Raw genomic sequence first — 25,616 nt, forward strand, 5'->3', positions numbered from 1 at the left:
GCTTTCAGAGAACCTCCGTCTTGGAGAAGTCAATGTCATGTGAGCCCACTGAATTATAACAGTGATCTGCCACGGCTGAGGTGTTCGTCCTACCGTGTTTCAAGTCTGCTTTATGTTCACGGGTGCGGTCCGAGATTTGTCGTTTTGTTTCTCCAATGTAGCTGCTACCACAGAGGCAACTTAGTTTGTAGACGCCCGGGTACTGAATGTCTGGAACCACATCTTTTACAGACGGAACCAGATCACGGATTTTATGTACTGTGTTGAATCGGACCTGGATCTTGTGTTTATTCAGGATTTTGGAGATCTTTTTTGTGACCCCCGCAATGTAGGGTAACGTTAATCCATAGGGCTAATTGCATTTCTGACAAACACCACCTGACCAGTGCATTAAAACATGGACATTTGGCCCTCAAGATGAACGGTTACTCTGACCGTACCATCCGCCAAGCTGTTTCTCCCACCATACAGAAACAACCACTTGACACTCCAATCAAAATCATCACGTTACCATACATAGCAGGCATTACTAAAAAGATTTCCAAAATTCTAAACAAACACAAGATCCAGGTCCGGTTTAACACAGTGCACAAAATCCGTGATCTGATCCCGCCTAAAAAGGATGTTATTCCTGACTTCCAGTACCCCGGTGTTTACAAATTGAGTTGTACCTGCGGGGACTGCTATATCGGGGAGACAAAGCGACATGTCTCTGACTGAATTCGCGAGCACAAATCAGATTTGAAACATGGCAGAACGAATTCTTCTGCCGTGGCTGATCATTGTTACAACGCTGTGGGTGATCATGATATTGTTTTCTCCGATACCAAGGTGCTCTACAAACCTACCGGTTATTATCAGAGATGTGTCCAAGAGGCCATCCAGATTTACAAACACAGACACAACTTCAACTGAGAGGATGGTTTCAAATTGAGCAATCACTGGAAAGATGTTTTAAATCAAGTCAAACGTTAGCTGCCTCTTTTCTCAGTGGTTGTATATCAAACTTCAGCTACCTTATAATTGAACAGCCGTTTGCACCCACTTTCAAAATCTCCCCGACCCCCCACGCAGCATCAGCCATTTGCACCCGCTTTCAAAATCTCCCCGATCCAACACGCACCATAACAAAAGGTGGGTTTTTTACCCACTCCCGTGCAGTGCGAAGTGGTTGTTACCCGCAGCAGCCTATCAAAAGGCTGCTTAACCCAGCCCTCCCACCCACCCACGCCCCCTTACTGACTCCTCCTCCCTCCCTTAACCTGTATATAATCCCTGTTGTCTCTGAACTGTGCACCTGACACAGATATTCCGCGTTGACTTTTCCACCTGAAGACGGAAGCTTGTGTTGCCTCCAAAACGTCGTGATTTAATAATTTTCTTTAATTTTGTTTTATTTTATCTACGTGACTTTACCGAATAAAACCAAAGAGTATAGATGGACTCGTTCGTCTGAACAAAGCTCGTCGCTCTCCGTGCTGTTAATCCCTCATACTAACATCATGCTAATCCCCCAGTTAGATGCTAATTTACTGTTGATATGTAAACTCCTCTCCCCCCTCCTCCTTTCCGTACATAGATGGACTCGTCCATCTGAACAAAGCTCGTTGCTCTCCGTGGTGCTAATCCCTCATACCAACATCATGCTAATCCCACAGTTACATGCTAACTTATATATAAACTCCTTTGTCAAGGCGCTCTGTTCCTCCCATACAGTTTAAAAAGACGCTGTCAAGCTTGGCAGGATTCACTCAAGCGCTGTCTTCCGAACAGTCCTGTTTCTTCACCTGAGGAAGGCTACTTGTGTTGTGGCCAAAACGTCGTGAGAATTTTATTCTGTTATTATTATTTTTATTATTTTATCTCCATTCTACGTGACCTTACCGAAAGAACCCATACGATGAATCCCTGCAGTCACGAAAGCTTTAAATGGAAACATTTGAATGATTCAGAGGACAACTGGGTGAAAGTGTTGTGGTCAGATGAGACCAAAATGGAGCTCTTTGGCATTAACTCAACTCGCCGTGTTTGGAGGAGGAGGAATGCTGCCTATGACCCCAAGAACACCATCCCCATCGTCAAACATGGAGGTGGAAACATTATGCTTTGGGGGTGTTTTTCTGCTAAGGGGACAGGACAACGTCACCGCATCAAGGGGACGATGGACGGGGCCATGTACCGTCAAATCTTGGGTGAGAACCTCCTTCCCTCAGCCAGGGCATTGAAAATGGGTCGTTGATGGGTATTCCAGTATGACAATTACCCAAAACACACGGCCAAGTCAACAAAGGAGTGGCTCAAGAAGAAGCACATTAAGGTCCTGGAGTGGCCTAGCCAGTCTTCAGACCTTAATCCCATAGAAAATCTGTGGAGGGAGCTGAAGGTTCGAGTTGCCAAACGTCAGCCTCGAAACTTTAATGACTTGGAGAAGATCTGCAAAGAGGAGTGGGACAAAATCCCTCCTGAGATGTGTGCAAACCTGGCGGCCAACTACAATAAACGTCTGACCTCTGTGATTGCCAACAAGGGTTTTGCCATCATGTTTTGCAGAGGGGTCAAATACTTATTTCCCTCATTAAAATGCAAATCAATTTATAACATTTTTGACATGCGTTTTTCTGGATTTTTTGTTGGTATCCTGTCTCTCACTGTTCAAATAAACCTACCATTAAAATTATGGACTGATCATTTCTTTGTCAGTGGGCAAACGTACAAAATCAGCAGGGGATCAAATACTTTTTTCTCTCACTGTATTCACATGCATTTTCTTTTTACGATTGAGAAGCAAAAGGGGTGTAAGGCCGCAGTAAACGTGAAGAACCACTGCCCTCGAGCGTCTGTTGGGCCTGCTGCGTCGGGCCACGTGGATGCGCCAAAGGAGCTTTCTTTGTTTCCATTGAACCAAAAACCCAGCGGTTCCTAGAGAAGGTTCTTCCATCACGCGGAGCGAAACGTCGGACATCGTGCCTAACCACACACGGAACAATCTAGAAAACGCATCGGAGAGCTTCAACAGACTCTCGATGCAAGGTTCTGTCAGCGGGCACCTATTAAGGCTGGCAAGACGCACGAGGGGACGGTGTGGCTAGCACCACGTCTGGCCGTCTTTGTCTTCCCAGCGCTGAACGTTCACACACTGCACCAGGTACTCAACAATGAGGCCGGTTCGAAATCGACAAGGCTCAGGACCAGTTCAGATATTTGTTCACTGTGGTTGGCCATGACCGGGAATTGAACTCGGCTCGGTGCATTCACCACTACGCCACCACTTCTCGCACGCACGGACATACAAACATAGCCTTAACAGACTGTTGGGGAAAGTGCTGTTAACGAACAACTATGAAGGCCAACACGGCTCATGAGGGGGTGGCTAGCCAGCACTACGCCTTTGTCTCCCCAGTGGCGATGTTTACACATCGCACCAGGTACTCATGTGAGGCTGAGTCGACCTAGAGGAGGCCCATGCCCAGTTCAGATAATCGTCATTGGTGCTGGCCGTGAGCGGGATCGCCGGGTTCGTAGCGCAGCGCGCTCACCGCTACACTACAGCTCCCCGTACGCACTCACACACACACACGTAGGTACACGCGTGTTGCTCCTGACTCCCACTCGCAATGAATCCCGTGAATCTTGCACATTCTGTGACGGCCGGCACGAAGCCCGCACGCGGCCGAGGAAGGGCATTTTTGCTCGTGATTTATGAAAGCCAAACGGAGACCTCCCACCGGGATGGTTGCGGGCAACGAAGGCGTCACTGTTGACGGTTCTGAAGCGGTGCCGCGAATCTCGATGAACGGTAACGCGAGAGTAGCCAGGAATCTCGTCTCTCAAATGATCCGAATGCGTGGCGAGTGATGATGCCGCTAGGCGCGGCGAAAGAACTCGGCTTTGAAATCTCCACTCGTGACCCGAGGCACGCCGCGGTTTTGCCCGCTGCGATCCGCTCTTTTGATCTCCGTTGCATTGGCATCTCTCGAAGTTGCAGCTGAGCAAAAGTAAACGTCTTAAAGTGACGTCAATAAAGTGTGGGGGGGCGGGGCGGGGGGTCAGACATTTGTGACGATGTGTGACGAGGGGGGGGGGGTTTGAGAAATGTGACGTCACATTAAAATGCGCAACTTTAAATAAATAGACACGTTACACTTTCTCCTACAACATCAGAGTGCAAGCGGCACATTAAATACGCACTACAATGACAATAGTGTAAAACGATTTGAAGCATGTTTTTTTTGGGGGGGGGAGGGGGCAGAGCTTTGTGACGTCATATTTGAGGGGAGGGTCTGATTTTTTGTGACGCCATCTGACGAGGGTGGGGGGGAGTCAAAAATCGTCCAAAATCGCGTGACGTCATTTATTGACGGCCCCAATGGCACAGATGGGCTCAGCAATGTCGGAAAGCACAATGCAGCAATAACAAAGTGTTAACACCGATGATTATTTTTTTGCATTAAACGACGATATACACCGAGGCTTTAGCGATCAGAATTTGGCTGAAAAGGAAGAAGCACGCCCGTGCATGTAAGGTGCCTTTCATTAAGCTCTGTCTCTCTTATCCAATAAACGCTTCTGGCCATCACTTTAAACATTTCTGCTGCTTCCTGGGCAAATGGGGGACGGTAACCAATTGTACGAAGTTAAAACATTTAAAGAACATTGAGAGACACTCGTAAAAAAAAGCGTTTTCTGCAAGAAGCGTCAAGAAGCGTACTTTCTCCACTAACAGCGATGGCTGTGTAGGAAACGTTTCAGACAGCGAGGCATTGCATGTCTGCGCGTTGCTCTTGCGGGCGAAGTAGTGCCGGATAGAGCTAGTGCGGGGCCTGTACCATATGTTATTAAGAGGCCCTAAATTAAAAACACGTACATATTTAAACACACATTTTTAACTTGCATTTTTTTTTCATTTGCTATACAGCCAGATAATACCACAAATCGCTAACCTTAAACACCCAGTCGTTCATAAAAGTTGAAGGCAGTATAGTACTGTAGTGATAGAGCAAGTGCAGAATCACTGAACCGGAATTGATGGCTTGAAAGCGTTTAGCGCGGGGCCCTTGAAAGTGCGGGGCCCGTAGCAGATGCTAGTTTTGCTCCTCGGGTAATCCGGCACTGGAGCGAAGACGTCGGCGCCGTCTGTCTGGGGCTGTGAGTAGCAGCAGGCAGGTCGCGCGGAGCTGCTCCGTGGCCTCTGCTGTCCCGCGGTGAAGGCCTGCTTACCTTAGGTCCTGGGTGTCCAACGCCCGCCTCCCCCTGCACACCTGGAGGGCCAGGCAAGCCCCTCTCTCCCTGTCCGGCACAGGCACATGCAAAGACAAAGATCCCCCACATATCCTTAACAGACTGTTGGGGCAAGCGCTGTTGGCGAGCACTTATTAAGGCTGGCACGGCGCACGAGGTTATGGGTCGACAACACCACGCCTGGCCGACTTTGTCTCCCCAGTGCTGATGTTTACACACCGCATCAAGTACTCATTTAAGGCTGAGTCGACCAAGGGGAGGTCCAGGATCGGTTAAAAATTGGACATTGTTATTGGTTGTGAGCGGGAATTGAACTCGGGTCGCTGGGTTCCTAGCGCAGTGCACTAATCACGGCGCCACCGCTCCCCATGCATACACACACGCGCGCGCACACACGTGCAAAGTTACGCGCGCGCACACACGTGCAAAGTTATGACACTGCCAAGCTGCTCAAAAGCTGTGCAGTTATAGGAGCACATAGATGATTCAAGATAATGTAAGCCGAGCTCCAATCTGTCGCTACCTATAAATAAAAATATTTGTTTTAAGATATTTGATTTTCCCCATGATGCCCCATGGCAATGGACAAAGCGTTTTACCTAATACAATGTATTCACATTTAAAAAGTAATATTCCCGTTGTTTGTAAAGCCTCCATGATTTGTTTTTTCCACTGTTGCTGAACTCGGGCCCAAAGACCTAAAACGCCAAACAGTCAGCAACAAATAACGCAACTGGGAGTAAAAATAATGAGAGTCCGTACGTTTCTTCAATGAATCTAGGATACGAGCATTTGAGAAAAAGAGACGATGGGAGGGAACTCCAAAGGCGAGCGGTGCGAGCAAAGAAGCTGAAAGCGAAGTGAGTCACGATGTGGCGGTGGTTGAACACGGTCGTGGGTGAGACAAAGCGACCAGTCTGGTAGACCTTGGCCCTCAGCATGGATTGTGCAATTGGTGAGCGAAGTTCACAGGCAGAAGAGTCACCATGTTAGTCGCAACAGAAGGTAGATAATTTATCACGAGTTGTATGTTTTGTCTCCACACATAGCAAGCAGAGCTTGGGCAATGATTGGTGCCGGATAATGATGTGGCTCCCTCCCACTCGTCATCGGTTCCTCCTCGCGTCTCTGAGTTGTTTTCTCTCTCTTTTCTACGAGAGCGAGCGAGTACTGTGCGAGTTACAGGCTGAAATTATTCTTGATTCCCGCCTTTCAGACTGAAAAGCAGGAATCAACTGGTTAATTTGAAACAAAACATGGCAGCTTTTGCCGTCTGAATCAGTAGCCTGGGGCTACCACAGCCCTTTTCTGTGCGCGCACACAGCCCGCTCTGTACACCCCCCCCCCCCCCCACGGCTACCACCGCCCCTGCCCATAATCTCAGCGGCACTACACTGGGTCACCGTGAGAGTGTTCATCTCCTGCATACTTATTTGCCTGGCATGTGTCATGAATTCCACCCACGCACGGCACAACAAATCCCGTGAAAGGGAATTTTGTTAACCGCCACAATGCACCTTATGTTTTAATTTTAAAGGGCCGCTTTCAGCGCATTCAGAGCCGGCAGAGGCACGCTGGGATATTTACGCGCCAGGCCGTCGTGCTGCAGGTCAGGCAGCCCAGTGAGCTTTGCCATCTCGTGACCCATTTTCAGACGCGCCGAGTCGCAAACAAAAAAATCGCAGAAATCTGCTCTGCGTTCCTCACAGACACTCCAAACGGCGCGTTTCAATGCCGCTCGTTGTTACACACAGAGATAAGCTCTCAGAGCACTCAGTCATGCTCGCTGCAGGCTAACCATCGTTTCATTTGTACAAAATGTGATAGACTGTAAAAAAAAAACTTGCAATGCACCTCCCGTAATTTTATTGCATTCAGCTGTTCAAGTGGCAATAATTCATCGTGCCGCACCAGGGCGAGTACCCTGACCGACTCTGCCGCAAGTCAAGCCGAGTGACCCACGAGGCACCTAGATGTCCACCGGTCCAGGGTAATTGACAATAAACTCGTCTTTTCCCACAATACCGTTCCGCGTCCACATGTCCTCGAGTCAGGCAACGGACGAAATGGTTTACGCTGTGGCGTCAGAGACCGCAGACATTGGCCAGTGTGTTTCCAGAGCCGCGACATTCCCCTAGGGATTCTCAAGCCTGTGCCACCCTCACGCCGCAGGGACATATCACGTCTCGGGTCAGCGTCTCTGAGCTACAAATGAAACACAAACAGGACACATGATTTGGACAGAGAATATCTCCCAAATGACAAAACTGTCATTAAAAAAGTTAAAGTTTGACGAACCTGGGAACACAGGACAGGTGGGAAACCTACTTGCAACTGGCAATGGAGCATTTTCCTCGGCTCTGCTGTTCGAGGAGTATTCGTTTCGATGTCACTGACCACGCAGTGCCTTATGGGAGCTACTTTTTGGAAACATTTTCTGAAATCTGATGTGGATTTCAATGGCCACCAGGGTCCGGTGAAATTTCTTTGGAAGCCCAGTGCGAAATGCCCCCTCCGAGGCGTCCTTGGCCTTTACTGAGGGGGGGGGGGGAACTGTCAAACCCGCCCCCCTCCTCCCTGGCCCCACTTCATGTGGTTGCCACTGATGCTGCGTCGATCGTGAACACGGTTGTCCGGACAAAGTTAATCTGAAGGCACAACCTCTGCCGTCGCCGCGATAGCAGGATATGAATCTGGAATTCTGTCACGCGATACTAATGTATTTGTGTCTGCGAGTTGTGCAAATGTCAGACGTTCTTTGTCAGGTTAATTTGTGCATTATTTGTTTGCATCAACGATGAATAAAATAAAAATGTGACTTTCAGTGACGGCTTTGCGTGTACAAACTCTGGCAGCTCGTATCGTGTAGGTGACTTAACTCTGCAATATCGCGGTCGGAAATGACGTTCCAATTATCGTGGACAAAACATGCTTTCGAAACAACGATAGCCGATGCATCTTATCTTCAGATGTTGCCCGTACAGCGGAAGACGCTTGGCATGCAAACCAGAGTATCTGCGGGGTGGCATTGAAACTGAGCAGCTGGTACGGCGAGTACAAAGCCACCGACGCCAACGCTCTCACGACGCGTTTCCAGGACACGGTTTAAAAAAAAATGTAAAAGAGAATAAAAACTCCCCCGCTGCTGACAGTCCGAAGTCTTGACGCTGTCGTAAATAACGTTGCCAACTTAAATCATTCTCAAGCTTTTAGAATTGTTTTTGTTTTTTTTACGCCGACGCAGACACATGGGATGGCTCAGTCTGTGCCTCCATGCCAACGAAGGCACTAAAACGCGAACAAGAGTGTAAATCTCATAGCGCCCAGGCAGCCATTCTTTAGATTGGCAAACTTTTACGCATTGAAAAAACAAAAGCGATGAAAGTGAATGAAAGGTTATCCGTGAAGAAAAACGGAAGAAGTGGAAAAGTACACAGAGGATGACGTAATGATGAACGTTGGGAATTACATCGAGAAACCGAAAGATGGACGCGTAGTTCAGGGAACAATGCCAATCAGAGACATCGTATTGACTGTCAAACAACGTAAGTGACAGGCTTTGGCATGGCTAGAAGGGATGATGGCCAAAGGACAAGACAGGTGATGGAATGACAGATCACCAGAGAGATGGAGAGATAACATTAGCTCGCGTGCAGGAGTGAGATGGATCGTGGAATCTCAGTGCCGCGAGGGATGAGAACGACGTGGGGTGGCCTTCGTGCAGCAGCGGATTGACCCTGGCTGTTGATGGTGGAAATAAAAATACGTTTCTGAGCATCGAATGTGCACCTTGCTACAAACCAAAGTTAAACTTTAAAGTCAATCTTTGAATTGTAACAGAAAAAAAAACATTTGGTGAGCATGCGTTGGCAGTGGTGGTGCATGAGCACAAATAACAAACAAAAATGACCCAACACATTCGTCAATAACAGCCCTGCCTCCGCGTGAAACGACAACGACTGGCCCCATCGCAACACTAGGCATGAGCACGAAGCGTCAGTCCTTTTGTAAGAGAAAGGCAGCGAAATTTGCATCGTGCGCCCCATTTGCTTGACAACTCTTCGTTATCGCCGAGCCCACAGCAGAAACAAGACGTTGCGACATTCCGAATGCTGAAACCTAGAGAGAGAGAGAGACAACGAAAGCGAAAAACATCGTAGAGTAGTCCTGGCGTGAGCGATGCGATCGATGCGCATTTCTCGTCGGTGGTGCCTTCGTTAGGATCCCTTGCCCGCGTGTCGCCACGCTTGTATGTCATTGCCACATACGTCATCGGGGCAGCATCTCTCAGGGAGAAGTGAATGCCCGTCCATCTGTACGGCAATGCGCTGACACGAGGAATGCCTATATGTATGCCGTGTAAACAAACTAACAAAAAACAATCCTTCTATTTTTGAACAACCTAATCTGTAAATTCACGGGTAGCTATCGTTTTTTTAACGCACATACTGAGGCTGACAGAAATGTCCAGACAGCTATTCAGAAGAAACAGAAAAAAAAAACCTTTCACCAATTTGGTTTGTTTGACAGGTGAAATCCAACCCAAAGCACAGTAAAAACATCGCCGCAGTCACGGAGAGCGAGACAAGTCAGCCACAGCCCAGGGCCGTCTGCGGCGTAGACCGGTTAATAGGAGCGGCAGCACAGAGACTGCATTTGGCCCTTTTACTGTCACTGTGTTGCACATAAGCCTCCACCGTGCACAATCAAACACCCAACATCATTATCAGCGTCAACATCATTTTCAGAGGCTGTAGGAGCAGCAGCAGCAGATGCAGCATTGTGTTTATCACCAGCAGCAAAATAATAATGGTCGTCATCAGCAGCAGCAGAATTTACAGCAGCAGCAATCAGATGCAGCATTGTGTTTATCACCAGCAGCAATAGAAGAATGGTCATCAGCAACAGCAGAATTTTCTGCTGCAGCAGCAGCCACAGGAGTAGAATGGTTATCGACAAAAGCATAATATAGAAAAGTAACGGCTTGTCCATAGATCCCAATGCAGGCCTCTTGCTGCTGTACTACCACTGTAATGTATGTCAAGTGACACGTGGTTGAGTGCATCACAGGATTTTACAAACAAAGGTCACTAAATCTGTCCAAAGCGAAATTGGTATATATTTACAACATTGATCACCGCTGACAAAACATATTTACCGCAATCATTATTTGGAACACTTTCAATAATAACTCAGCCATCGATAATAATGCTGCTCGACAACCTCTTTGGAGAAATAATCCCCATCATAAACTATAACTATCCACTTTAAATAACTGTGCCACACAGACAGTTCTTGGAGTCCCAGGGCAGAGTGTCACGTGGAGCCCCCTTATTCATTAGCGACAGGCAACAACAAAAACCACACACGGCCCCGTTGTGGGTGCCCTCTGCCTCTCTTGTGTGAAGCCCTGGGTCAAAAATTGCCACTTTTGTGCTCCCACCAATGGGTGGCCCTACTGCGGGCATTAAAATTCCATCATACGCGTGTAAAAGTTGGATTTTTTTTTTGCTGAATGGAAAAGGCCCGGGCACGCGCGGCCACGCCTGCCCGATGCACAGCTGTCAACATCTGCAGCGTCGCACGCACGCGTCTGACCCACCGAGCCCGAGGTTCCAGCCGTCGTCTACCCGACCGCACCAAACCCGCCGTGGGAAGCAGCGATTCGAGGGAGGGGCCCTAAGCCGCTCATCAATTTAATAAACCGGGCACGGCCGTTTTCCGAGCATTCCAGACGTGCGTGCCAACCGGACACCTGTGTGCTAACCCACTGCTGCCGGTGGTTTGATGAGGAGCCAACATTCGTAAAGCTGTCAGATTTCCCCACCCGTTATCTGTCCGTGGCGCACGTGACCGTGACAGTAATGCCATAATTACGGTGCCGTTGCTTTAGAGTCAATGTTTACGGACGACGCTCCAAGAAGAGCCTTCGTGTGAAGTAAAGAAATGCGTAAAGTAAGTTGCATAGCTGATAAGCGCTTTGCCGAGGTCTTCCTTGTACCACGTATGTTTCTCGTACATTTTACACCACGGTGTGGTTTAATTCCAACCGGGTCTGTATGGGTTAGAGACGCAGACAAAATGTCTGTACCCAGCACACCATATCCAGTGTACCTCGCGCTGCTATGGCTCCGACTACTGTTCACGCGGCACATACTAACTCCAGTCTACCAGCGACCCGGTCAATATTCTGGTAACATCAAATGTTGTCTCATCTGACATTTGTTCTCTCAGCACATCTCTGCATTCTGTAGGATTCTCACATTCTTTGCGGCTAACAACGGCGGCTCTATATTTCTAGTTTTGGACGCAGAGCTGGCCAGCATGCTCATTATGTTGACCTTTTGCAGAGAATAAGAGGCCGCATTATGCAGCCAACTGAACAAATCCCGTTCGGAAAAAAATGTCCTAACCCTGGCCGGGCAGTCGGTATGCAGCTTAACGATCATGGTTGCAAGCTCTCGGCTTTATATTATTTTAATTTAATTACCAGGTATGGCCCACCGAGCTATGTAGGTCTTTTTCATAAGCGACCTGGCCACATATGATAGCTCAACGAAGCAGCTTATCACGTGGAACTTTATAGCAGCCAAATAGTCTTCAACGCGTGTTGAGTCTAAATATGGCGGGGAAAACAAGAGGAGCCGGTGAAAAATGCACGCCACCACGGGGAAAGAGACAACTCCAAATATACAGCAGGCGTCAGGGTTGGGATTGAACCCACGACCTCCTCGAAACCAGGCGAGGGAGATAACATCTGGCCACCGCGGCGGCAACGCTCAGTGGCCCGTGGACCATGGCCATTCGAGGAATTACACGCTTCGCTCCGAATATATCTCACCCGGGCAGATCGTGGAATGTTTCAATTAGACCCATCGCCGCCCCCCCACCCCTGCACCAAACCGTACCTTTGGTCCCTGGATGCCTTCGAGGCCTTGTTCACCTGTAGGTCCTGGAGGCCCCTGGAGGTCAGATGCTCACATTAGTCGAGGGCATCACAATTACGCCAAAGGGCTCGCAACACCCCCCACCCCCCTCCCTTCCCACGGACCGGGGCGAGCCGACAAACGGGAGGCCGTCAACCGCGGGTGCCGCCTTTGTGACGTCGCACGGCGCCGTTACCTTCGGGCCTTCGGGTCCCCTTGGGCCACTCGGCCCGTCTGGTCCCTGGCAGGCGTGAGGAACAAAACAAGATTTGTCTGTTAAGTGGGTTATTGGCATGCGGTGATCAATCATCGTCGAGCTGCCAAGGCGTGATGGCGCGCTCCGCTTTCGCTGATGTGGATTTGCAAAGTCTCGTGTGACGGTGATAGTTTACATGACTTGCATATGCTTGCATGTACGGGTCAAACTATACAATTAAACTAAACAAATTTGTTTATATTTTACCAGGTAAGGCTCACTGAGCTGTATAGCTCTCTTTCAGAAGCGACCTGGCCACAAATGGTGGCCCAATGAAGTAGCTTATCATGTGGACATTTCTAGCAGCCAAATAATCAAAAAGCACGTTACTAAATGTGGAGGGAAAAACTGGAGGACCCGGAGAAAAATCCACACGACCACGGGTAAAACACGCAAGCTCCAAATATACAGGCGTCAGCTTTTGCGATCGAACCCATAACCTCCTGTATATCAGGCAAGGTAGTTAACATCTCGCCACCGCGGCGTCAAATGTTGTATTATGTGACTATCGTACATCTGTGTGTGTACATGTTCTGTGTAAATACGTTCCCATTACAAATATGTGCAAGAGTTACACATGCGTGCATACCAGTTCGATGCGTGTGCATACGTGTGAGATTGTTGATGCATACGCCTGTGTAAATATGATTCCAGTACATTGATAAGCATAGTTACACAAATATATACTTGTCCCATATGTATTTTTTCACTTTTAATACAAAATGATTTTATATGGTAATACTTTAGTTTATTTAAAACTCTTTTTTCTGCGACTAATTAGTTGCTACGAGGTCACTATTCAAACACCTATTTAAAAACTGGTCATCAGGAAACTTTTTCACATTCAATTCCCATCAGGCCCCATGGTGTAAAGTGCAATCTACAACTCTTATAGTCCACTCTCTCTCTCTCTGGCCTTTGCTCATGTGCTATGAAGAAGGACCATCGCCTGAAACGTTGCAGGTTATATATTTTTTTTTTATGAAGGATGCAGTGTTCTTGACAAATGTGTTGAGTTGTTTTCATAAAAACCCTCCCTGCGACCCGAGTTCGATTCCTGCTCATGGCAATCACCAGTGACGATTATCTCAACCGGTCCTGGGTCTCCCCTAGGTCGAATCAGCCTCAAATGAGTACCTGATGAGATGTGTAAACATCGCCACTCGGGAGACAAAGGCGGTCGGGCGTGGTGCTGGCCACCCAACCCCACGTGCGCCATGTCGGCCTTCATAGATGCTCGCTAACAGCACCTATCCCAACAGTCTGTTAAGGCTATACGGGGGGATCTTTATCTTTGTCTTTGTTGTACATCTGTATAGTTTGCACGTGGGAATGGTTGTACATGTGTATGTTTGTTGATACACGTGTATGTTGGTGTAAACACTCTTATCAGTGTAAACATCTCCCGTGTTAACCGCTCGGGTCTCACCCACCCTGTCTCCCTTCTCGCCGGGGGCTCCGCACTGACCCCTGTCACCCTGCACAGAGGGACGAGAGACAGTCAGGCAGGGCACCGCTTGCCGAGTCCTCGAGAGCGCTGTGACTTTGTGGCGATGTTGCGGTAAAAAAAAGCTAAAGACGGTTTCGAATGGACACGAACAACAAGCCCTCGATCAATCCACTGCTGGATGAGGCCCTCCCCGCGCCATGTGGACTGTGAGGCTTTGACGACTAACGGGGAGCATGAATGTAGAGGTATCTTGAGGTCATTTACTGCATTTTTCTCTGCTGTCAAGCATGGAGCCCGACAGCCTATAACACCTGGAATGCTTGGTGACGATGATTTGATGCTGATATAGTGCTCTGCTATTACGCTGCGGTATCGCAGAGCGATTTCCATCATAGCTCGTCCTAAACCGTTTGAAAGGGCACCACCAGTAGCAACTGTTCTTGTGAGCACAAAGGTGACTTCGCATCTGGCCTGCAAATGGCCATTATTCTGCTGGTATAATCACATTTGGGTAATTTGCAGGTAATTTTTCGAATTTGGCAAATTTTGACCCTGACGCCGGCACACAATGGTCAACTCTAGTCCGGGGAATCTTTAATGTCCACTGTGAAGCAGACGCAGCGTAGAAGTGTTATTATTACTACACGGCAGTATTAACCAGGGCGGTCAAATGGATTCGAACAGTGAACCTCTGCCACAAGCAGCAAACGCGCTACCGTTGGGCCGTGGTCGCCCATCCAAGCACTATTTGAGCTCAACACTGCTTAGCTTCTGAAATCTGACAGTATTTAGGTGGATTGCGGGTGATATGGTCAGAGGCGGTTGACACAATACAATGTGGTGTGGGAACACACTATTTAGTGCACTAGATGCGTAATGTGCATTAACAGCATCAGATTCCTCGTTTATCCTGGAGAAATCCGATGAGCTGTGAAGCCCTTTTTCACAGATGTCCAGTAGGGGCGGGTCAGAATGTTACAACAACAATACAAAACACAAAATATAGGACAGGCAAGGAAATAGCCAAAAAATACATACGTTAAAAAATTAAGATTTGACATGCAAAGATTGGTTGATTAAGCAATTAACATTCACAAATGTGCATATAATCGGGCACGTAATAATGTATATTTACAATTGATGAAAACAAACTATGTTGCTGTTAAAATGTTTTCTATATATAGGCGATTACAGAAATGAGGCAGAAAACCCCCCCAAGGTGTACAGTACCGACAGTGCAAATAACAGGAAACATTTTATTTTTTATGTGATGCTCGAATCAAACTGAGACCACCGAACTAATTGAAATGAATCAATGTGTGGGACGAGTGAATCGTTAAGAACTCGACGATGACTTAGGAGGTGACTGCATCTTTATGCGAATACCACAGATGCATCACTGATGGGTGGCGGTGAATGGGGGGGGGGGGGGGGCAGGAGGAGAGTTTGAGGGGGGGGTGAGGGAGGGTGAGGGGGGTGAGGTTAAGTACAATGGAAGAGGAGGCCACACACAATGCCACTTTATCGTGATTACCTTCTCTCCTGAAAATCCTGGCCGGCCCTGCGATTTCCAGGGGGAAAAAAAAGTGGAGGAAAGAGAATCGCAAAACCACACGTTACCACGAGGGAACACAACAAAGGGAAGCGGAATATATCTGTTAAGAGAATCAACGGTAACAAAAAAAAAACCCACGCGGACGACAACAGCTAGGGGGCAAAGGGCGGAGGGGGGGGGGGTTGAAGGTCTGGGGTGTGCAGAAGAGCAGCTGAACGCAAGAACACAGGCGCTCCTCTGGCGCACAGCCCCTCTGTAATTTCAGGGCTCCAAATTGGCTCTCGACACCTGGCAAGCTCGACCCACCGCGCACGCGGGGATGTCCTCTCGGCAACGACAACACGCAACAAAAAAAGTGCCGGCCTCATCAGAGCTAGGAGGGCACTTAGCTCGCTTTTTTTTGGGGGGGGGGTCCTTTCTCGGTTTTGTAATAAGAAACTGCAAATTGCACGGGTGAAATGTTACTTTGAACATCGGTGAGGGAACAAAGGAATGAAGATTAGTTATGGACGCGACTGCTAGAATGTTTTCGGGGCGTACGGCAGCGTGTTTTGTGAAAATTACCCAACTGAACGCCTTTAATTATAGAAATATGAAAAAAAGATTCGGCTCGTAACGCGCACAGTGTCCACTCGCCCACACAGAGTGAGAACGACTCATTTAGAGGCGCGAGGAACCACAGAATCAGAAAGGGTTTAATTCGCCATGAAAGTTCACACAGACACGGAATTTACTTTGGCAGGATGGTGCATACATTCAACATATAGGAATCTAAAATCTTAAATAAGTGGTAAACAAGTCTTACTATAATAAGGGTTCAAAGTTTAACTAACACCAAGGGGCTAAAGTATATGAAATTGAATAAATATCGAATATAAAATAGCTACAAGGCAGCCACGCAATGAGCCGGTGCCAACAATTGCCCAAGCTCTGCAGTCCTCTACATAATAAAGTGGTATTGACCAATTAAATGAATGTTTACATAATAAATAATAATTTCTTTACCACAGCTGTCAACAAGAACTTGCGCCATTCCTTCTGAAACCTTCACTCATCAGGATTTAACATAAAAAGGCCTGGGTCATTTCACCATCGCGAGAAGTGCTCAATCCACTGCAGGATGGAGGCTTCCCCAGAACCATCACGCTCCTTCGATGCAACGATCCACCGAGAAACTGCGCACCAGCTGCCTATGATAACCCGCCGGGTGTGGTGGTCACCCATCCACAGGCGCTATCCAGGCTCGATCCTTACTTAGCTTGCGAGTTTTGACAAAACCTGGTGCGTTTCTGGGTGATTTGGCCAGAGGCGTAGTTGAGATGAGCTGGTAAATAATGAGAATAATGACGTAGAAAAGAACAAGAGTCGACGTCCAATGGACCAGGGGGTGTTGCTGGGCTATTCTCACTCCGGTTAGCACGGTTGGCTACGTTCAACATACACACATACATACGTAGAGGGTGCATAGATTTATTGGCTGGAAAACTCAAGATGGAGTTCACTGCTGACGTGACTTGGAGCCACAGCCAGCAATCCCTGGGCAGGACTGGAAGACTTTCAATATTTTTTTCCTCCCAATGTCCCATGTACGGATTGCATTCCCAACACTCAAAGCACACCGCTTGTTCTCGGCGGGCTAACAAACTCGTTTTTATGTTTTTTACACATTACCGAATTTGTTACGGACAAATTAAGTTCACGATTAAAAATCAGAGAGAAGCTTGTGATCAAAGCCGCCACAACGAAAAATTATTTGCAGACAATCGCAGACGTTCATTTTTTTGTTCACCAGTCCCCCCCACCGCCTCCCCCCCCAGGGCACAAACGCAGGCTCACAGGAGCCCCCTCTTAGCCGTCCAACACAATGCGCATCAACTGTGTACCCTACGCTCGTAACGGCAACGCCTCAATATTGCCAGCAGCCATGTTCTAGCCACTGCCGGATGAAGCCCCCCCCCTGCCCGCCCCATGTCATCATGAGCCGATTTCGTCACCACATCTCAAAGAAGTGGTCATCCTCACGGGAGCGTTGTTTTATTTTGAGCTGACGTAGCGTCGCCGGTGTTCTTCATCTGCGATAGTCACTTTACCCGAGCCGTGTCCTGCCCAAAGCCACTTTATTTTACAAACGATCAATACGATGCTTTAATTTGCACATGTTCCGTTGATCCATGTCCTCCTCGTTCCGTCCTTCAATATCATTACGAGCATGCACCTCTCCGTTTATCTGCGAGTACTATGACAGATTTTTGAGATGAGGGGGAGGAGGATGTTCCAGACGTTAAGAGGCAATCACGGCCCTTCACAGATAGAAAAAATTGGAGAGCTTCCAGGCCAAAATGGAATAGTTATGGATATCATCAAAAAAGTGGAATCAGCTGCTAAATCAAAATTAATAGACCTCTTTCATTAATGTTTTCACGGAAATTAAATACCTCAATCATTCAATAATTCCTCGATAAATTCTGCTTTGTAAAAGAAAGGGGTTGGACAACACTGACTTGAATAGTTACACACCCATCTGTCTCATCACACATGTATTACAACCTGTTCGCAAATGTAAACTCGTTTGAAAAATATCAATAAAAGTTTTCACGAAAAATTCTCAAGCCAGGGCTTCTCACCTCCGCGCCATCAGCTCCACGGGTTCCTGGCACCCCGGCGTCGCCCTGTGGGTTACAGGCGACACCCTTAAGGGAGACGAACTCCGAGCGAGGAGATGAACGGTCAGTGGCGTAGCTGTAGAGCGTGAAGCTGCGGTGCTGGCGATGGTGCTAGCGGTGTGGGGAGCGGTGGTGCAGTGGTTAGCGCGCTGCGCTACGAACCCAGCCACCCGAGTTCGATTCACCACCACCAGTCACTATTATCTTAACCGGTCCTCGGCCTCCCTTAGGTCGACTCAGCCTCAAATGGGTACCTGGTGTGGTGTGTAAACATCAGCGTGATGCTGGCCACCCACCCCATCGTGTGTCGTGCCGGCCTTCATAGGTGCTCGCTAACAGCACTTGGCCCAGCAGTCTGTTAAGGCTACACAGGGGATCGTTGTCTTTGGTGCTGGTGGTGCAGGCGGTGGTGATGATCTCGCTCACCTTTTGTCCTCTCTCACCATGGGCACCATCCCTTCCCGGTTTTCCTTTCCTACCCTGAAATAGAAAAAAAGATCATTCTCATCAAACCACGCGTGTGTACAGAGCTGTATGGAGCAGTACATAGAGACTCGCACCTTTGCGAGCAGACACTCACACAACCCCAACAGTGGGGGCTGATGAACGTTAAAGATGTGGCACCAGCTCCGTAGCATTGCGAGGGGGGGGGGGGGGCGAGCCCACTTCTTTTATTTCGCAAGATTCATTTGACATACATGTAAATAAAGAAAAATGCGTCTTGACTTAAAGCTGTCGTGACTGCAGGAATTCATATTCTTGGGTCCTTCGATAAAGTCACGTAGATAGTTTCATCATTTAATCATTTCCTTTGAACCTATCTACGCGACTTTACCGAAAGACCCAAGAATATAAAAATGCGTCTGTCCGCAACAACCAGCCGGACAAAATGAAAAACTCGAGTTACGGCTAAGAGATGGGCGTCGCGGCCGTTCGTCGTCGTCGTACGCACACGGTGCGGGGAGCTGGGGCAGAGAGAGAGGGCACTCTCACGGTAGGCGCGAGCAGACCGCGGTGGCGCGCGGTCTGCTCGGCGCTTCACGTTTGTCCCGAGGTCGCGGCAACGTTGACGGCGTCGTGCCACCGTCCTCCCGGGCCGGTAAGTTTCTGTTTTAATTCAAGCCGTTCTCAATCCGCCAACAGATGAAGGGTTTACCCACGGCAATGTCGACCCTAGGGGATGCCATCGCCGCACTTAAACACGCTGGCCGGTGCGGGCTGGTCGAGGTCGAGGGAGGGGGCAAGGACAGGTGCTGATGTCATTTGTCACCGATGTTAGCTGGAGCCGGGAATGAAACTCAGTTGACCGAGTATCACCGATCTAACGCCCTTTAATCTAGAAGTGCTACAGGGCTGCTGTGCGCGTTAATGTATATCCACGGTGGCGAGATGTTAACTACCTTGCCTGGTATGCAGGAGGTTCATGAGTTCGTTCCCGACCCTGACGCCTGTTGCATATTTGGTAGTTTACGTTTTCTCCCTACGGTCGCGTGGATTTCCCCTCCAGTTCCCCCCCATCCACATTTAGAATCAACGTGCGTTTAGTTTGGCTGCTATAAATGTGCCCGTGATAAGCGACTTCGTTGAGCAATCATGTTTGGCCCGGTCGCTTCTAAAAAAGAGTGATATAGCTCAGTCAGTGGGCCTTACCTGGTAACATAAAAACAAAAGTTAATAGTTTTAGTTGTTTTGTCTGCGCGCTACACGCCGCACGCTGCCCTGGAGTGAGCGCTGCCCTCAAACTGCACCACTCGGAGTGGAGAGAAAACCGACAATTATGGCTGTCTCCTGGAAGAAATACGACCGCACTCACGAGCCCACCTGGCTTCACTGCGAGACTTTCGACGCTGCAGGCCATCCCTACACTTTTTCCGTACCCTCGTGTATTAGTCGCCGTGTTTTTCACTTTCTGCCTGATGTGAATTCCCATCTCCTTAGCCCTGCCCCTCTTGAGTTATCACCGTGATGGGGTGGTGGTGGTGATGGTAGTGGCACTTTAGTCCGACCTCCATTTGGCAGAATGCGTCCATGTTGCAGCTAATGCCATTTGTTGTGTTTGTCAGCGTTTACGATCCGCTTGATTAACTGGTGAGCCTTGCGGAGAGAGGGGCTAATGCAGGATATCATGGATTTAAGTCCAAACTGTGGGCGTAGAGAGAAACTGAGAGAAAAAAATCCACATAAACCCTCGAGAGAGCAATGGCACATTTGTTACTTCGTTCAGGATATTATTCAAGGAGCTCCTTTACCAGTGGTGGAACACTGATCCGGGGACCCGAGTTCGATCCCTGGCTTACAACTAACCACGTGGCAAGTGGCGATATGGCCTGTCCTTCCCTCCCCAGCTTTCATCAACCTGCACTGACAAAGCACAGTGAAGTTGAGTCAAAGACTCCAGTGACAGGCGTGGCGTGGGAAGGCCCTAATATATTTTTTGTGGATTGAGAATGGTTAGAATTGACTTAATTTAATTATTTTTTTCTCCTAAATTCTTTACCACCAAGAGGCACTTTCTGTCCATGATAAATGGTTCTTCCAGTATTCATTTGGTAAATTCGGGTTCAAAATACCATGCCCCCATTATAGTATGCGTAACCCGAGGAGTGGGGAGGATGTGAAAGATTTAATAAAAATGGATTGCGGTGGAGCACGTGTGTACGGGGGCCGCGCTGTATTACTTCACCCCGAAGGGTTTCTTTTCCAGCGAAACTATTCGCAGGGCGCACCACTGCCACAGCCTCACACCTGAGCATTCCCCCACACCTGACCCAGAGAAATAACGAGGGCACGGCACTAAACACCAAAAGTATTCTCCCGGGTCACTGACCACGCACGCGCGTGCGCACACGCACAGACCAAGTCAACTTTCGAATGCATGGAATGCAATTAAAATATTGGGGGGGAGGGGGGGGGGGTTCTGCCACCCGCCACCACCTCCTCCCCCGAAAGAACTCTTAACCCGTGCATAACCATGAGGGATCGGCTTTAGAAATGTCAATGGGAGGAATGTTTATCCTATTGGCGACTAAGTAGGCAGAACAGAAGCTGCATTGTGGTATCCGTAGGCGGACGGGGGGGGGAGGTGGAGAGCTGACAGCGCAGGCTTCCCTGCTTTCGCGTGACGCACACCGATGCTGGACGCTTCCAGTCACAGAAGGTAAGAGGCGCAGCCCCTGTAATTGCTCGCTCACGCCACTGCTGGCGGGCGGATGGGGCCCTCCACTCAGGGGAGCTCAAGCAGGGCTCGCGAGAGCTCCGTATAGAGGGCGTTTGGCCTGGTGAGGCGAGGACATAAACAAGGCTGCTGCTGTTTCTGGTGTAGGACAATCAGTTTCAAAGACAATGCCAAATATTGCCAGAGCATATTTGTGTGCATGTTCACCACAGGTACCGTGTGTGGTTAATGCAGGAACTTGATGCCTTGCAAAAGGTTTATGTTTGGTGTTTGAACATCTTAACACAACTGTTGTATTGCCAGAAAGGGTAAAACTTATTCTTAGTTTTCATATTTTGATATTGGCAAAATAAAAAAGTCCCATGCTAGAGGTGGGAGTATTCACACTTTACCCGAGCAAATCCGGTTTTCAGAGAATACATTCCCCCCTCTGTGCTTGTTCTCCCCAGGAATAAATATTCGTTCCGCCGTGGCAATTTATGTTGGAAATATTGGTTCCCCTTCTGAGAATGTGTACCCCGCAATTGTTTTGTCACGAACTACCCTTCCTCTGCAGATGACACGATACTGATTGCTGCTGGCCGCTCTCCGGATGACGTGATTGCTAAGCTCCAGGGTGATTTCAACAAACTACAACATCAGCTAGTTTATCTTAAACTAGTCCTGAATACCTCCAAAACCAAGGTGCTATGCTTCTCACCGGGACTAAAGCAGGAAGTTATTTTTCCACAATTACATTCCTTGAATAATTATCAAATAGAGCAAGTCAAGATCTATAAGTATCTTGGGGTCATCCTGGATTGAAGATCACATTGATTATATTGGTAAAAAGACAAAAATAAAATTTGGTTTTCTGTATCGACACAAGCACTGCTTCCCCCCAATGTTCCGTTTGGAATTGATAAAAGCTACCATATTGCCTCTACTTGACTACTGTGACATCGTGTATAAATCAGCCCCAAGTACTGTACTGAAGAAGCTTGATTCCATCTATCACTCGGCCTTAAGATTTGCATTGAACTGCCCATATAGGACTCACCACTGTGATCTCTACATTGGGTCAAAATTAACATCTCTTAATGTTCGACGGCTTGTGCACCAGATCTTATTTATTCACGATGTACTTACAAAAAAATCCGCAGACTACCTACTGGATCTCCTCTCTGTTTCAAAGAACAAATTTGACCTCAGGTCTTCGCTCATCTACCAGCTTCACATTCCCTATTGCCGTACAAAAACCGGAGGAAGGGCCTTTGCTATTGATGCCCCCAGGGTCTGGAATGATATTGCCAATAAACTGCAACTTGAATCACTACCTATGAGATCTTCACTCAAAACTGCTCTAGAGGAGTTGTACACCACTAGCTGCCACTGCTATTCAGTGGCCTAAAATATGGCTCTAGAGTTTGGTGTTATAATTTATTAATGTAGTTTATTGTTAAAAATTCGGTCACAGTCCCTATGGTCACTGTTACATTGCATTTATGGCTTTTATTTTGGTGATTTCTAAAAGTTTTTTTGTTTTGGCCATGTTTTTGTTTATTGTAGTACGGAGTTAGACTGATGGCCTTAATCTTAGTTGTCTTGTGGTTGTTGTTATTGTTATTTGACTTGCATCCCACTGGGATTTTTGCACACAGCGTTGGTGTACGGTGCTATTTCAGGAATATTTTTATTGTTTTTTTCCTGGATTTTCTGTTTGCACAGTCACATAATCACTTTAAGATGTTTTCTTGTTCATGTTTTTTGTTTGTTGAGGTTGCACCCGATTCAAGAGCCGAATGGCTCACAGGGCTATACCAAATAAATAAACTATGAACTAGGAACATTAGTCGACATCCATGTATTTACAATGAAATCCACTTTCACCTTTATAGCACTTTCCAACCTTGTTTTTCTTTCGTGTAAGAGTTTCTCAGTTTGCTTTCAGCATAGTTTAACATTTTTCACGTCACATGTTTGGTCATAACGCTGTGCTAAGCAATGTATGTTGGAACTTCTTTGGTACCGTACGTACCCAACCGTGCTAATCGGAGCTGCAAGGTAAACACAACAAACTAAACACAAACAGCAATTTTAAAGAAATTAGTTTTCGATTTAGATTTGAAACTGCTAAGCTCCAGCGGCTTTCTAATATCGGAAGGAAGAGCGTTCCAGACGGCCGCAAAAGCGCATCTGAAAGCGCCACGCGATGCGGTGACCACCGTCTTCGTTTTATGGTCAGCCAAAAGCCGCTGCTGCGAGGGCGAGCGGAGTTTGCGTGATGATAGTTCATGCTCCTCAGCTACATGTAGACGCTATGTGTAACGCTAACCCAGGTAGAGGAATAAAAAGGTAGGGGGCAATGACTGTTTGTTTGATGGGAACAAATGTCCGTTCCCCAGGCCCGGGAAACAATGTTTAGGGAGACCAATATGCATTTACTGAACTAAACGTTTTATTTTACGAGGTAAGGCCCGCTGACCTATCTAGATATCTTGCCGCGAATGGATAGCTTAACGAGGTGGCGTATCGCGTGTAAATGTCAGTTCGACACGTAGGCTTTCGCGACCAATATTCTTCAAAATGAAGGTTTTTTTTAGGTTAGGTTGGATCGCGTAAGTATAAATGTGCCGTTAACCCGCCACCACCCGATACAGACAATTAGTAAGGTTTGTCACGTAAACAAAACGTGCCCATTAGTCACTACTTAAGCTCACCGGTGTGTTAGAGAGTAAATGCACAACATTTGCAATTTTAGTAATGTGACGTTTCGCTGGTAATTACACTCAGCATCATCAGGCGCTTTTGACAGAATTCTGGAAAAAAACTTGATTATGAATGTGTAAATGTATAGCACCCAAATACTCTGAACGCACGTTTCTACATCACTCAACGAGCCTCCTGGATTCAGCTGGCGGTGTAGATGTTGTGGCCACAGGCACACTGTGCGACCTCTGGCCATGCAAGAGCCGTGGTCAGACAATTGAATATCAGGACGTCATCGCGGCCGGTCGTTGACACCGCCACACCAAGCAAGCGCTTTCCACCCTCCTCCAGGTTCCGCAGCTGCCGCTGCACGGTAGGGCACGTGATCTCCAAAATCGGGCCCAAGATCTACCCCACCATCTGCCCTGAGGTCTTCCAATTGATTGCCAGACTTGTGGAGACCACTCCAACGTTCGTCAGACCTTTGTGAGAATCACTCCCACTGCCGCCCACTCCTTTGCTGTCCCAAACCAAGAACTCTCGTGTCCATAATCGTCCAACGATTGAGCATTACATAGAGACGAGTGTCCCACCTGTACTCCCACCACCTTAGAAGCGCTACCGTTATGTAATTACCCGTGTCCAAACTTTTGAAACAAAATATCGTTCCATCGACAAAACACATTTTTATCATTTGCACCGCTCAAGGCCATCGATGGCATTGAGCGGTGGAATTGAAAAACGGGGGAAAAAAGTCCACGGCAAAAAAACAAACGTGCCAACGGTGCCAGGAGCACGGTTGCACACCTGACTGATTTTATTTGAAACCAATTGGATTTTCAGGTCTGTCAACCATACAATGTAAACTATGTTGGCAACCAGAAAGAGAGAGAGAGAGAGTCACGCTTTGTTCTACGAAAGCCCGACAGCCGTACACTCTGAACACACTTTACAAAAAAGAAAAATGTCTCCCTAATGCAGGCGTTAAGGGCTTCATTGATTGAATTCAACGCCACAAATCCCACTGCCGCCATCACGCGCAACTGCGTAGGAACCACAAACAAGGGCACGTGAGTCGTCGGGCATGCGAAAGTGTGACAGGGAGCGGTGGCCCACGACTTCTCACCGGGATTCCCGCAGCTCCACGTTCGCCTTTCTCGCACTGGCACGCCGGCTGCTTGGGACACTGCTCGGCACACGAGGAAATAAGATGCAATTTTAGTTTGGGAACAAACTTTTTTTGCTTTCACCCACCCACCCACCCCCAAAACACACACACACACAATATTTACTGTTATTTTTTGTTGTTGTGGTTCCGAATGAGTCAAGGTGCTCCGGAAGGTAAGACGGACGTCCAAACTCGTGCCCGGTGTGGCAAAGAAAGCCACAAATCACACACGCACACACGCTGGATTGCGAGACGCATTGCCCAACTTTTGCAGTAAATTGCAGGAGTGCGGGATTGGGGGGAATGCGTGGAGAATACCGTATATTCCACCAATGATATTGGTATCATAGCATGCTATGAGATGAGGAAATATCCACCTTTGAGCTCGTGTAGCAGAGCATTAAACCATCACGTGTTCGAGCACTTCTCCCCAGATGATGACATTACAGAACTACATCTGAATGGACTTCACAGTCTCTTTATATACACCGTGGGCA

General features: G+C 47.9%; 1 protein-coding gene across 3 annotated transcripts in view; it reads right to left on the reverse strand.

The window, feature by feature from the left end:
• The window catches only part of LOC116941052 (uncharacterized), a 73,327-nt gene that overhangs the window by 37,419 nt on the left and 10,292 nt on the right, over nucleotides 1-25,616 (reverse strand). For all 3 annotated transcript variants that reach the window (XM_032951644.2, XM_032951645.2, XM_076066073.1), the window contains exons 6-13: nucleotides 25,078-25,137; nucleotides 18,515-18,568; nucleotides 18,050-18,094; nucleotides 15,405-15,431; nucleotides 13,854-13,898; nucleotides 12,361-12,405; nucleotides 12,147-12,200; nucleotides 5,218-5,286 (exon numbers count right to left, since the gene is read on the reverse strand). In XM_032951644.2, coding sequence (XP_032807535.2) covers nucleotides 5,218-5,286; nucleotides 12,147-12,200; nucleotides 12,361-12,405; nucleotides 13,854-13,898; nucleotides 15,405-15,431; nucleotides 18,050-18,094; nucleotides 18,515-18,568; nucleotides 25,078-25,137 — 399 coding nt within the window. The remainder of the gene's footprint in view (nucleotides 1-5,217; nucleotides 5,287-12,146; nucleotides 12,201-12,360; nucleotides 12,406-13,853; nucleotides 13,899-15,404; nucleotides 15,432-18,049; nucleotides 18,095-18,514; nucleotides 18,569-25,077; nucleotides 25,138-25,616) is intronic.

The sequence above is a fragment of the Petromyzon marinus genome, chromosome 10 (assembly GCF_048934315.1).
Source record: "Petromyzon marinus isolate PM22_M1 ecotype Great Lakes invasive population chromosome 10, UKy_Petmar_22M1.pri1.0, whole genome shotgun sequence".
NCBI classification, from domain to species: Eukaryota; Metazoa; Chordata; class Hyperoartia; order Petromyzontiformes; family Petromyzontidae; genus Petromyzon; species Petromyzon marinus.